The sequence below is a fragment of the Oryx dammah genome, unplaced genomic scaffold, assembly GCF_014754425.2.
Source record: "Oryx dammah isolate SB20612 unplaced genomic scaffold, SCBI_Odam_1.1 HiC_scaffold_27, whole genome shotgun sequence".
NCBI classification, from domain to species: Eukaryota; Metazoa; Chordata; class Mammalia; order Artiodactyla; family Bovidae; genus Oryx; species Oryx dammah.
Window position 1 is genome coordinate 50,138,198 of NW_024070211.1, and position 14,018 is coordinate 50,152,215.

Below are 14,018 nucleotides of genomic sequence, written 5' to 3' on the forward strand. Positions count from 1 at the left end.
GTTGTGCTGTAGTACTAGCTGGTACAGGGAACCAGTACCAGTAAACAATATGAGGAAGGTAGAGGAAATGATGACATGATCAAAAAAACCTGAGTTTAATCGGTTTGGAAACAGCATTTTGGGAAGAGAGATACTTTATAAAGATGGACCAGGGCCAGCTTGGGAAGGTCTTCAATTTCAAACTAAAAAATCAAGGCTTTGTTCACTAGGGAGAACTGAAGGTTTTGGTACAGGATTATATACGTAGGTATTGGACCTTAGAAAATCCAGTTCTTCATTCATGGCAGCTGAAAGTTACATGGAGGTTGGGTTAGGGCAAAGGAGGCCAGTCTGGATGGTATTGCAAGAGCCCAGAGGAGCAGTCATGAGCAGTCATGTAGATGGGAACCAGGATAGGCCCTTGGGATGGAAAGAAAGGAGATCCACAAGTGGGTGGCCTGTCTAAGCCACCATCTTTTCAGCCTTCGTTCTAACATATAAGATATGCCGGAGAAAAGCGTATGTCTTGGCCTCCACACTCAGGGCCCAAGATCTTTCCACACCCCTACAAATACTGCTGTCTGTGCTGGTGCTGATGATGGAGATCTGTTTTCCAGACTGATAGAATAAACTGCTGTTTGTTTTTCAGGACTCCTCTGCACTATGCAGCTGCAAATTGCCATTTCCACTGTATTGAGACATTAGTGACCACAGGGGCCAGTGTGAATGAAACTGATGACTGGGGCCGCACCGCTTTGCACTATGCTGCAGCATCGGACATGGACAGAAAGTAAAAACAGCCTTGTCCTGTTTCTTCGGGGGTGGGAAGAGGGGGAGATGGAAGAGGGAGGGCTTGCTGAGTTTTCTTCATACTGCCCCACCGAGACTGTGAATGAAGAATCCCTCTTATCCAGACTCGAGGAGTTTGAATTGGTTCCTCCCTAACCCCGGGTTTCCCATTCTGCTCTCTTTACATTTGATTAGTACATGTCACTGCACAATTGCATCTCCTCTCTGTTCTTTGCATTGAATGCCAAGAGGAACTGTCAAGTTCAGGTTTTCAGTTCACTCAAAATCTGTCACAATTTATTTTGTCGTATACTATGGTTTTCATCATCATCACTTACATGCTTTATTTGCTGTAAAACTTACATTTGCTAATAAATATGTCATGTAAAAAATATCCACCTATGCATAATCCCAATAGTCTTCAAATACAGCATCAATATTTTATTTTTTAAAATAGACATTTTTCAAACCTGGGCATGAATGCTCTTTCGGAAGCTGGAAGACAGGAAGTTGGTTGCCCAGATCATGTTTGGATTCTAGGTGGCTTGGAATGGAAAGCAAAAATAAATGAACCAGTTCTAGGGGAAAAGGTGGGAGAGATGCCCACAGCTTATGATATCGTTCTCAAAGACTTGAGGATCAGGCCCTCCTTCATAGGAATACTTTTTGGTGATCCTGTTCGGAGAACTGTTGAGTTATATGGATGTGTGGAGTTATATGGTCAGTGCTAACTCCCTTTCTTGTAGAGCAATGGCTTTCAAACATACTAGATAATTACCTACACACCAGGCTTCCCTGGTGGCTCAGAAGGTAAAGAAAGAATCCACCTGCAATGCAGGAGACTGAGGTTCAGTCCCTGGATTGGGAAGATTCCATGGAGAAGGGAATGGCTACTCACTCCAATATTCTTGCCTGGGAAAACCCATGGACAGAGGAGCCTGGTGGGCCAAAGTCCACAGGGTCACAAAGAATCAGACACAACTGAGTGACTGACATTCACTTTACATCACGATCCAATATACAGACTCATGTATATATGTTTTATATATATGTATGGAAAATGGAAAAAAGATTTCATAAACCTTATTTACTTTTGCTATGTATGATCCATTTTGATATCTTCTATTTCATTTAAAAAACCTACTGACTTCAACCCACTAAATTGATTTTATAATTCAGTCATAGATCATGATCCATATTTCCAGTTTGGAAAACAGTACTGCTTTTTTTCCTTCATATAATACTGACAAGTCTGATGTAGCCTCAGGGTCCCGCAGCCACATGTTCTTAATTCAACAAACATTTATTGAACATGCATTATGTGTCAGGCTCTGTGCTATTCACTTGGAATAGAATGAGGAATAAGTACCCTTCATCTGTTAAGATCTAGAATAGGAATCCTAGATGGTGCAGAATTTCTCTGGTAGATGAGGGGTGCTTAGGAACCCATTCCTGGATAAATAGGATGCTCAACTGACAAGGAGGCAGCAAGGAATATGGTAGGTGTCAGGGAATTTTAAGCTAAATCACTTTCTCTTTCCCTGGGGAGTTTAGAAAATTTATGGAAGAGTGGGCAGCATGATTGCTGCCTTAATCATTGATACCTTGGTGGAAGTTTTAGGAGTACCATGTTCTTAACTGGATTCCTTAGGAGAGAAAAGATTTACTGGATGCACTTGGAGAGAACCATGTATATCCTCCATGAAAAATTAGTAGTGCTTGCTTCTTTGGGGTTGGGGGGCAATTCTTAAGATGTAAATTGTACCAAAATCATTAGCAACTTTGCCACTAATTGTAATTTTTTTTTGTTTCCCTTTGCTGAGAAGTAAGACTATCTTAGGAAACGCCCATGAAAATTCGGAAGAACTTGAAAGAGCCAGAGAGCTGAAGGAAAAGGAAGCTGCATTGTAAGTTTCTTCTCAGCTTAAGCACAAGGTGTGGTTACTGATGCTTTGTCTGCTGCTCTAGGTTGCCACGTAGGCCAGCTTTACTATTTTGGGGTCTCCCTTGGGGTCTTGAGGAAGTGATGTGGTCTTGCCTTTGATGAAGAAGAAACTGTTCTTTTAATATATCCTTCAAATAGGCTGTTTTCATACCAGAAACATACTCTTCTAAAGATACACACTCTTTCTAAAATTGAAACCGTTGCAGCGATCATCACTGTGATTGGGCAGCAGTTTTTAGAACCGAGTGTCTTAAATATCATTTCTGATTCTTCCGTGTGTCATGTGCTTCAGGGGACATAGTAAAGCCTCCTCTGAGGGCCTCAGGCGCTCCTTTTGTGACCTGGGGATGACTGTTGAGCAGATTCTATAAATACATGTTTTGAGATGTCAGTGTAAAATACACCAGCTGTACTCTCCCCTCCCTCTCCGATACTCTCACCGGCTTACAAATGGCACCCTCCCCAGCTGCAGACAGCTGCTCTGTCCCCTTCATCCTGCCTGCCCCTTTCTGGTGTCTTGACAGAGACTCAGCTGTTACTATGATGAAGTGAGTGCCAGCACCCAGGACTGTTGATACCTGGGAAGCTCTAATGTTTCACCCTCTGAGAGTCCTTCCTGGACTGGAAGTCGTGGCGAGAAGGTTGTGCTGTACCCGGCACAGTGCCCGGTGTGTAGCTGGCAGTCAACAGCTCTTTGTTACATGAATGAACACGTGAATGCCCAGTGCCCACATTGTGTGTCCTGCCCCTGTGAGAGCAGGGGATGTAGTGCTCTAAGAGTTTGCACTCAGTCCCTTACTTGCAAGGCCCCAGTGCAAGTTGTAGGGACTTAACTTTGTCTGTGACTGGGGTGGGCACAGGAAACAAAGCTGTAAGTAGAACAGAATGACCACAGTTTTGCCCTAATATTCCAAAATTAAAGTAATAATATTCAAAGACTGTAAAATTTTAAGCTACCTCAGCAAATGCTTCCTTCTCCAGTGAAATGCAAGCTTACGCTGGGCCAGAGCAGCCCTCTTCCAGCTGGTAGAGAGGGATGGAGCAGGAGAAGCAGGAGAATGCAGGGACCAGCCTACTAGGGAGCTCTTTCATGCAATAAAAGGCTACTTCCTTGTGCAAATACACCCTTGATCTAATGCATATCTCTTGATTTTCTGGCTTAGGTGCCATAATTACTAGTTCAGGGCCTTAGGTGGTGAAAAAGACAAGCATTCCCAGGTAAAAGTGGATTTCATTTCCCTTAGGAAAAATGTGGAGAATATTCACATTCTATAATACTGTTGTTATTTCTAATAGTACTGTTGGCAGTTATGGGCTTCCCTAGTGGCTTACATGGTAGAGAATCTGCCTGCAATGCGGGGGACCTGGGTTCGATCCTTGGGTTGGGTAGATTCCCTGGAGGAGGGCATGGCCACCCACACCAGTATTCTTGCCTGGAGAATTTCCATGGACAGAGGAGCCTGGTAGGCTACAGTCCATGGGGTCGCAAAGAATTAAACATGACTGAGTGACTAAGCACAGCAGAGTTGACAGTTATAGTTCAGCTATGTTCTGCCTTAAATAGCTCTTTGGGTGTAATTCCCAGTGTTTTCCAAATTACATGTTAAATTTATCCACTGATTTTTTAGAATATAATCCTTTCAGAAGCTGGGGATTGTGTGTCCACAAGAAAGCTATCCCTATTGAGTGATTTTATTTCAAGAGCCAAATTCAGTTTAAAATGAGTCACACCTGGGATTCAGTCTATGGGCATTTCATTATGAAAATTAAAAAAAAAAAGACTTCCTTTTAAGGTACAAATCACCAAATACAGCATGATATATCAGGTCTCCAATAATAGGTTGATTTATTACAGAGCATTTTATGGATGAACCATGTGGCATGTAGGTATTTAGTTTTAAAAATTTCTCTTTCATCAAGTTTTCTAAAAATTAAAATGTCTGTTTTAATATCTGTCTCTGTGTGTGATTTATTTACTCCTTTTGCCTTATACTGATAGATAGATAATGTCATTTTAAGGTTTCTGAGTAAACTATAGAAATTTTCTATTGGGAGGTCTTATTTAATATACAAGCTTCTATTTAGAATCTTGCGATTTTGATTTGAGTATGAATTTGAACAAGCCTGGCCTTGTAGAGGACATGTTTGTCCCTGTGTCAAGAAATATAGCTGATATAAATAATATATCGCAGTGCTCCCTGTCTGGCTCTTCCCTCTTTGACCAGCAGGGCTGTCCCATTTGCAGCAGGCCCTGAGTAGAACATATCACGTCCCTCATGTCCTGGCTCTTCAGCAAAAGCAGTACTACACTCCTTCCTCTGACCTATTCCAGAGATTTGTTTTTTCCAGAAAAGTTACAACTGTGTCAGAAAAAGCTTTTAAAATTTATTATTTATCATTTTACTCTAGTCTGTATTCCTAGTGGTACAGTGTCAGCCTCTTTCTTCAGAGGTGGTGACTGAATTCATCTTTTATATTTTTAAAATGTTGGCCCAGTCCTTACGTCTTTTTATTGATTTGGCTATTCTTAGATTCTTTTCTGTTATTGTTTTCTTACTCTTTTAAACTTTCATTTTCCAACCTTTTGATCTCAGAATCTCCAATAGCAAGGTTAAAAAATAAACCCACTTCTTGAGGTTTATCCCTTTGCAGTGCCTTGACTACTTCTTTATTAAGCTGAAAACTTATCTTTTGAACATGGAGCTCTAAAACTTATTATTTAGTAATCATGATGACAAGCCGGTCCTGTACCTTAAGATGAAAAGGGGAAAAATATTTAATTATCTTCTAGTTCCTAAGTTCCTCCCTCTAGTTCCTAGGCTTCTCTGGTGGCTCAGCAGGCAAAGCATCTGCCTACAATTCAGGAGACCCAGGTTTCATCCCTGGGTTGGGAAGATCCCCTGGAGAAGGGAACGGCAACCCACTCCAGTATTCTGGCCTGGAGAACTCCATGGACTGTATAGTCCACGGGGTCACAAAGAGTCAGACACGACTGAGCAACTTTCACTTCTAGTTCCTAAAGCCTTTCCTGAATTCTAGAATGGCTATTTTAAGCTGAGATAAAGATAGATGCACAAAATACACATAAAACATCCAATATTTAACCCCTAATTGCTGTAGTATCTTTAAAGAAACACTTCAATTCACAAAGCTCTTTGTGGCACATTCACAGTAGGAGAACATTAATATTGATTATCCCTTTTGGTCTAGGGATGTTTTCTGAAATAACATCTCATCTTTATACTTACAGATGTCTAGAATTTCTGCTTCAACATGATGCAAATCCATCTATCCGGGACAAAGAAGGCTACAGTAGCATACATTATGCTGCTGCCTATGGCCACAGACAGTGTCTGGAATTGGTGAGCTGTTTTGATTTGTTTTCTCTGACATACACACACATACACCCATGCCTGAAAATGCTGGTCTGAATCTCTCAATGAAGACCCTTACTGCCTAATTCAGCCCCCACTAGAAATCACCTGGATTAAATTGATCAGGCAATTTTTTGGCAAGTGATTAAATTGTTTCCCTTCATAATATGCAGCTCTCTTTGTTCCATTTATTCCCATTCTAATCTCAGAGCTAACTAACAATTGATTCTTTTCCGCATTAACTTGGACTAGGAATGTTAGACTCTGGTACAGACATAGTTTCTATTTTGAAGATAATTTGGATGTATCAAAGAAGCTTAGTATATATTTCCAGAGTCACGCTTAGCACCCCAGTATTTGATAACAGTGTCATAAGATGACTTACATAACCATTAGGCATGTGGGTTTGTCATAGTCCCACATCTATAGTTTAGGGAAAGAAACTGGCAAGAGTGTAACCGCAGAATTTACTGAATTTTTAAATCAGCCCACATTTCAAACCTATAGTGATCAAGAAACACTTGATTTGGAGTCCGAAATTCCTCTGTTGGTATAGGTTACCAGATGCAAACTCAGATGTCTACAGGGATGAAAATATAAAATAAACAAGTGAAGTGAACCCACGTATGGAATAATAGGGGGTGGTGGGAAATGTGACAAATAGAGAGGGAAGGTCTGTTTAAGGGGAGAAACAGCTAGTCAGCAGTAGCTGACGGAAGCCAGGTGGTACTGCAAACCCAGGTTTGCTAGAATTCCCATGTTTTGGGAGAAACTACAGATCTAGGCTTTTTATGTGGAATTTCCTGTTTGGAAAACACTGGGTGGGCTAGAAAGAAAAAAATATGTGTTTGCGGCTGAATCCTGCCTGCAGGCTACCATTTGGCATCTTCTGATCATCACCCTTGGTTCAGCCTCACCAGGAAACATGGGATATCCCAGATTCACTTTCTGACCCAGTGATAGGTGTCACCTTCCTTACTGGACTCCATCTCTCTCCCTTGTCCTTTTGAAGGAGAAGTTCTACTTTTCAGAGTTATTTGAAATATGTTTAGGGAAATACTTGCCCCTCATCAACTGCACAGTTTATTGAGAAAGGCATAAGGCAGAAAGCCTGAGAGCAATAGTGTGAGCTCCTACATGGAAATGACTCAAAGATGCCACAGCAAGGTCCTTTACCTTTGGCCTTGCTGCTGGTTTCAGATGGTTCCACTTAAGGTCATTCTTACTACATTTCTGTTAACTGTGATTGTGGGAAAGTGTTCATGAAGACCACCCAGTTTGGAAATGAAGAGGTGATTATTCTGCTGTTGACTTTTGTGTTATTTATTGGTGAATTTTACCTGTCTTCATCTTCCCTGCAGATTTCCACCTCTTGCGAACCTCTTCTTTTTCTGAGGTTCTTCTGGAAGCTAAAGATTTCCTTGCTTGACTTCGGAAGTGGCATTTTTTTTTTCTCTCCAGTTTAATTCTATCATTATTCCTTTTCCAGTTACTGTGTCTGCGTAACAAATCACCCTAAAAAGTTAGTGGCTTAAAACAACATTTATCACTTATTCTCTCTGTTTCTGGTCAGGAATTCACATGTGACTTAGCTGAGCAGTTCTAGTTAATATCCTGTGAGGTTACAGAAGGTGTCTGGGGCTGGCATAATTTCAAAGGCTTCTTTTCTCACTTCTCAATCACCTGGGTAGGAAGGTTCAAGTTGTTGACGTTTCTTGGCCTTTCTCTCTCTACATGTGGTTTTCTCTAGCATGGTGTTTCCAGAACAAGTGGATGTTTTACATGGTGCTCACGTTGCCCAAGGCGTCTGCCCTAGGAGAGAGTGTGAGCAAGAGTTCTAGCAAGTGAAAGGAAGAGACTGTATTACTTTTAATGGTTTAGCCTTGAAGTTCATGTTTTGTTGAATTTGTTCATTGCCACAGTCACAAAATCCAGAGAGGTGAAGCATTGACTCCACCTTCCAAAGGGAGGAGTATCAGAGAATTTGTGGACATATTTTAAAACCACCCAGTTCCATAGGAAGATGTAGGAAGCCAGTGATTCCGATTAATTTCTAAATTAAATTGAATTTAAAGTAGACTCCTAAGTGGCCAAGGGGCAACCTCTTATCTTCAGTTCAGTTCAGTCGCTCAGTCATGTCCAACTCTTTGCGAACCCATGAATCGCAGCACGCCAGGCCTCCCTGTCCATCACCAACACCTGGAGTTCACTCAGACTCACGTCCATCGAGTCAGTGATGCCATCCATCCATCTCATCCTCTGTTGTCCCCTTCTCCTCCTGCCCCTAATTCCTCCCAGCATCAGAGTCTTTTCCAGTGAGTCCACTCTTCGCAAGAGGTGGCCAAAGTACTGGAGTTTCAGCTTCAGCATCATTCCTTCCAAAGAACACCCAGGGCTGATCTCCTTCAGAATGGACTGGTTGGATATCCTTGCAGTCCAAGGGACTCTCAAGAGTCTTCTCCAACACCACAGTTCAAAAGCATCAATTCTTCGACGCTCAGCTTTCTTCACAGTCCAACTCTCACATCCTTACATGACCACAGGAAAAACCATAGCCTTGACTAGACGGACCTTTGTTGGCAAAGTAATGTCTCTGCTTTTGAATATGCTATCTAGGTTGTCATAACTTTTCTTCCAAGGCATAGCGTCTTTTAATTTCATGGCTGCAGTGAGCAAACTGTGAGCAAATCACAGGGGATTTACTGGGTTGTCCAAAGTCATAGCTCTGGTCAGTGGAGAAAATGGGGCCATGGTCAGGAACCTTGATTTAAATTTTTTTTTTTTCCTACATTGTTGGTCAAAGCTCTACCACCACCCAAGGCTTTTTGACATAGGGCAAAATCTTGGTAGGACTTAAGGCAGTATCACTTCTTCCTTCTAATACCAGTCATAGAAGTTGATCTAGACCTGTCAGCAAATAGGATATTTTAGATCCCACAAAAGAAAGGCTCCTCTCAAAGTGTATGTGTGTGTTAATCAGTGGCAGAATAAAGGTTTACTACTGTAACTATTCATATGAACCTGCACTCCAAAGTGTGCTCAACACATAGCTGCCTTTCATTGGTTTTCTCTATGAAAACTATCTTTGTTGGACATATGAACTTTTATTTCAGAGTTTGTTATTATAATCTTGATAGTTTGTGCTATTTTAAAGTACTTTGTGCTATTTTAAAGAACTATGGATGGAGGTTCGTGACATTGTACAGGAGACAGGGATCAAGACCTTCCCCAAGAAAAAGAAATGCAAAAAATCAAAACGGCTGTCTGAGGAGGTCTTAAAAATAGCTTTGAAAAGAAGTGAAGCAAAAAGCAAAGGAGAAAAGGAAAGATATACCCATTTGAATGCAGAGTTCCAAAGAATAACAAGGAGAGATAAGAAAGCCTTCCTCAGTGATCAGTGCAAAGAAATAGAGGAAAACAGTGGAATGGGAAAGGCTAGAAAAAGAAAATAAGAGATACCAAGGTAACATTTCATGCAAAGATGGGCTCAATAAAGACAGAGATGGTATGGACCTAACAGAAGCAGAAGATATTAAAAAGAGGTGGCAAGAATACACAGAAGAACTGTACAAAAAAAAAGATCTTCATGACCCAGATAATCACGATGGTGTGATCACTCACCTAGAGCCAGACATCCTGGAATGTGAAGTCAAGTGGGCCTTAGGAAGCATCACTCCAAACAAAGCAAGTAGGAGTGATGGAATTCCAGTTGAGTTATTTCAAATTCTAAAAGATGATGCTGTGAAAGTGCTGCACTCAATATGCCAGCAAATATGGAAAACTCAGCAGTGGCCAAAGAACTGAAAAAGGTCAGTTTTCATTCCAATCCCAAAGAAAGGCAATGCTAAAGAATGCTCAAACTACTGCACAGTTGCACTCATCTCACACACTGGTAAAGTAATGCTCAAAATTCTCTAAGCCAGGCTTCAGCAATATGTGAACTGTGAAATTCCAGATGTTCAAGCTGGTTTTAGAAAAGACAGAGGAACCATAGATCAAATTGCCAACATCCACTGGGTCATCAAAAAAGCAAGAGATTCCCAAAAAAACCACATCTATTTCTGCTTTATTGACTACGCCAAAGCCTTTGACTGTGTGGATCACAACAAACTGTGGAAAATTTTTCAAGAGATGGGAATACCAGACCACCTGACCTGCCTCTTGAGAAATATGTATGCAGGTCAGGAAACAACAGTTAGAACTGGACATGGAACAACCGACTGGTTCCAAATAGGAAAAGGAGTACGTCAGACTGTATATTGTCACCCTGCTTATTTAACTTATATGCAGAGTACATCATGAGAAATTCTGGATGGGATGAAGCACAAGCTGGAATCAAGATTACTGGGAGAATATCAATAACCTCAGATATGCAGATGACACCACCCTTATGACAGAAGGTGAAGAATAACTAAAGAACCTTTTGATGAAAGTGAAAGAGGAGAGTGAAAAAGTTGGCTTAAAGCTCAACATTCAGAAAACAAAGATCATGGCATCATCACTTCATGGCAAATAGATGGGGAAACAGTGGAAACAGCAACTGACTTTATTTTTGGGGGCTCCAAAATCACTGCAGATGGTGACTGCAGCCATGAAATTAAAAGACGCTTACTCCTTGGAAGAAAAGTTATGACCAACCTAGACAGCATATTCAAAAGCAGAGACATTACTTTGCCAACAAAGGTCTGTCTAATCAAGGCTATGGTTTTTCCAGTGGTCATGTATGGATGTGAGAGTTGAACTATAAAGAAAGCTGAGTACCAAAGAGTTGATGCTTTTGAACTGTGGTGTTGGAGAAGACTCTTGAGAGTCCCTTGGACTGCAAGGAGATCTAACCAGTCCATCCTAAAGGAGATCAGTCCTGAGTGTTCATTGGAAAGATTGATGTTAAGGCTGAAACTCCAATACTTTGGCCACCTGATGCGAAGAGCTGACTCATTAGAAAAGACCCTGATGCTGGGAACGATTGAGGGCAGGAGGAGAAGGGGACGACAGAGGATGAGATGGTTGGATGGCATCACCGACTCAATGGACATGAGTTTGGGTAGGCTCCCAGAGTTGTTGATGGACAAGGAGGCCTGGAGGGCTGCGGTCCATGGGGTTGCAAAGATTTGGACATGACTGAGCAACTGAACTGAACTGAAAAGTACCTTGATGAGTTCATCTTTAATCTCATTATGTAGTAACTTGGAGAATGATTACCCTGTAACACCTCATTTCTATGTAAATAATATATTGCGTGTTATTTTCATTTTTCAGGAAGTCATTTCAGGACCATTGTTTCCGTTATCCAGTGAAAAGATTTTCTGTCTACAGAAAGTTTCACAATTTCTATATGATAGTGAAATTATCTCCTTCATTAGATCAACACTATGTGATTTGCAAAGTGATAATGATTCTTGGCAATTGTATACCTACTTGACATGCAGCACTGTATACTTTAGTGTGTACAGCATAGTGAGTTGACTTACATATGTAGTGAAATGAATACCATAATAAACTTAGTTAGCCTCCGTCATCTCATATAGATAAGAAAGAAGGAAAATATGTTTTTTCCTTGTGATGAAAGTAAGGCCTATTTTTGAACAATAAGTGGACTTTTTGAAGGACATCTTTTCTAACTTTAACTTTCTCACTAGCAAGATGCCTTCATATTCCTTAAAGCTCCCATTTCTTTGAGTTCTAGATGTTAGGAAAGCAAGCCACTTAACTAGCATTCCCTAGGAGGTACATTTCTAAGACTCACCACCGCCATGCCTCTTTTCTCCCTCGTCTCATGCACCTGGGAGCTTATCTGTTTTACAAGTTGAATCTGCTGTGTTAGATGCTAGAATTATGACAAGGAAAGACATGTTTCAGGAAGCTCTTAATGGCTTCTTTGAGCCTCTGAGCAAGAATTATGCAGGGAGATCTTCCTTTTCATTTGTTTGGGGTTTTTTTCCCCCCTTGGCCATGCCAGAAGACTTGCAGGGTCTTAGCTCCCCAATGAGGGATCAAACCTGTGCTCCCTCCAGTGCAAGTGTGGAGTTGTAACCACTGGAGCAGCAGGGAGTTCCAGGGAGACCTTTCTTTAGGTCACACTTCCTAGCCTATGTTTGTGGCCTGTGGAAGGAGTGGAGAGAATAAATGAGTATTTGTGGTCCTGGGCCTTCCCTAGTACGGCCTTTGTCCTTTGGGGATGGAGTAGGATTAAAAAGGATGGGTGGCCATCAGAATCAGCTGAGTTGTCAGGTTGGTAAAATTTCTCTTTTGCCTGTCTTCCCAGAGAGCAATTTCTGTGATTATGCATATCATTAAATTCATATCATTAAATTTAATGTGTATTTTATTTGACTCTGACACTTTGTGTTTACTTGGCATTCATGGTTTATGGTTCATGTGTATGATCATAAGCTCGAGTTTATAAACCATACTTTGTGTTCAGTCTCTTTTGCTATAGTCAAAAAGGAGCAGATATTATTTTAGTTGTTTTCATTCTATTTTCCTTATAGAAAGTTATATTGAATTCATTCCATGAGCAAAATACTTCTAGAAAGTAGGGTGAACCCTTAGCCTTAATAGAATAGCCAAGGTTCAGTGTTCTGCCAAGTCTGCCTACTTAGGCCAGTGTTTTCAGCTGGTCTTGATCAAAGATATATGTACTGTGTGTGCAAGCAAAAATCTGCCCACAAATGTATGCTGAGAGCTGTGATCAGTCATATTCAATTGGGATCAAAATATCAAAGCGTTATGGAGACTTGGCTATGAAAGCATCTTGTGTCTGAATAAAACTTATGTTTGAGTGGAGGAAGGGAGTTGGCAAAGGAGAGCTCTGTGCCTCCCTTTTTCTTTATCTGGAATGTGTTCTTACCGACTCTGGAGAGAAAAATCAGAGTCATGCCCCTATTTGGAATTTGTGAGTTTATATGGGCATCCTATTTTTCTTTTGTAACATTGAAGATTTGTCTGTGAAACAAAGACTTTTGTGGCTTTGTTATTGAGATGGAAGAATATATGTACCTATATAATTACATCAATTATCTACAAAAATTTAGAGAGATTGTTTGAAAACGCCAGGCTTCGGACTAAATTCAGTCCAAGATTCTACATGGAATTTGGCTTGGGACCTTCTCCCTCTTTCACTGTTGTAAGCTAATTTGAACTTCAACTTTAAGAGTATACAGGGGCAACAGATGCCCCTGCATGCATATTCTAGGAGTTTCTGGGATTCTCTGGAGGTAATTGTATCTTGGGCAACAAAGCACTAAAATTATGCTGCTTTTAAGTGTGTCTTGTATTTATCACAGGGTTTCAGTAAACTGTTAGCACTTGGTGCTGTATAAGACGTGCTTATACTGCTGCTAAGTCGCTTCAGTCGTGTCCGACTCTATGCGACCCCATAAATGGAAGCCCACCAGGCTCCCCCATCCCTGGGATTCTCCAGGCAAGAACACTGGAGTGGGTTGCCATTTCCTTCTCCAGTGCTTACACTGGCAGTGACTAATTAAGCTTTTCAAGACTAAGAAAACAGGATAGAGAAGAGGGGTTAAATTAAAAAAAAAAAAAAAAAGGGGAGAGCTACTTAACAGTCAGCTGAGGACATGATGAAAACCCAGTGAACTTGAACCCCAGCCCCAATCCTGTCTGTGATGGCTTTTTTCTGTCCCCAGAAGTACTGCTAAGAGATGGACCTGAGGGTGTACATGACCTTCCAGCAGGCAGACTTCCAATGGGCAGTGAAAACTTCAACAATGCTAGTCTTGTGTTTCCTTCTAGTTAATTCAGCTGAAGAGGAACATAAAATCGTATAGGGAACTCTTTTTAAGGGAGGGAGCAGAAGGGTGGGCACAGATATCTTGATGCTGTTGGCAGCCTCCTTACTGCTATGAATAAAAATATAAGCCACAAATTTTGAATCAGAATTTGGATATGAGTCCATATTCAGAACATTG

At 41.0% G+C, this 14,018-nt stretch overlaps 1 protein-coding gene across 2 annotated transcripts in view; it reads left to right on the top strand.

Annotated features, from left to right (window-relative positions):
• ANKRD44 (ankyrin repeat domain 44) overlaps nucleotides 1-14,018 on the top strand; it is a 310,656-nt gene that overhangs the window by 233,409 nt on the left and 63,229 nt on the right. For both annotated transcript variants that reach the window (XM_040228877.1, XM_040228878.1), the window contains exons 14-16: nucleotides 629-769; nucleotides 2,595-2,675; nucleotides 5,964-6,075. In XM_040228877.1, coding sequence (XP_040084811.1) covers nucleotides 629-769; nucleotides 2,595-2,675; nucleotides 5,964-6,075 — 334 coding nt within the window. The remainder of the gene's footprint in view (nucleotides 1-628; nucleotides 770-2,594; nucleotides 2,676-5,963; nucleotides 6,076-14,018) is intronic.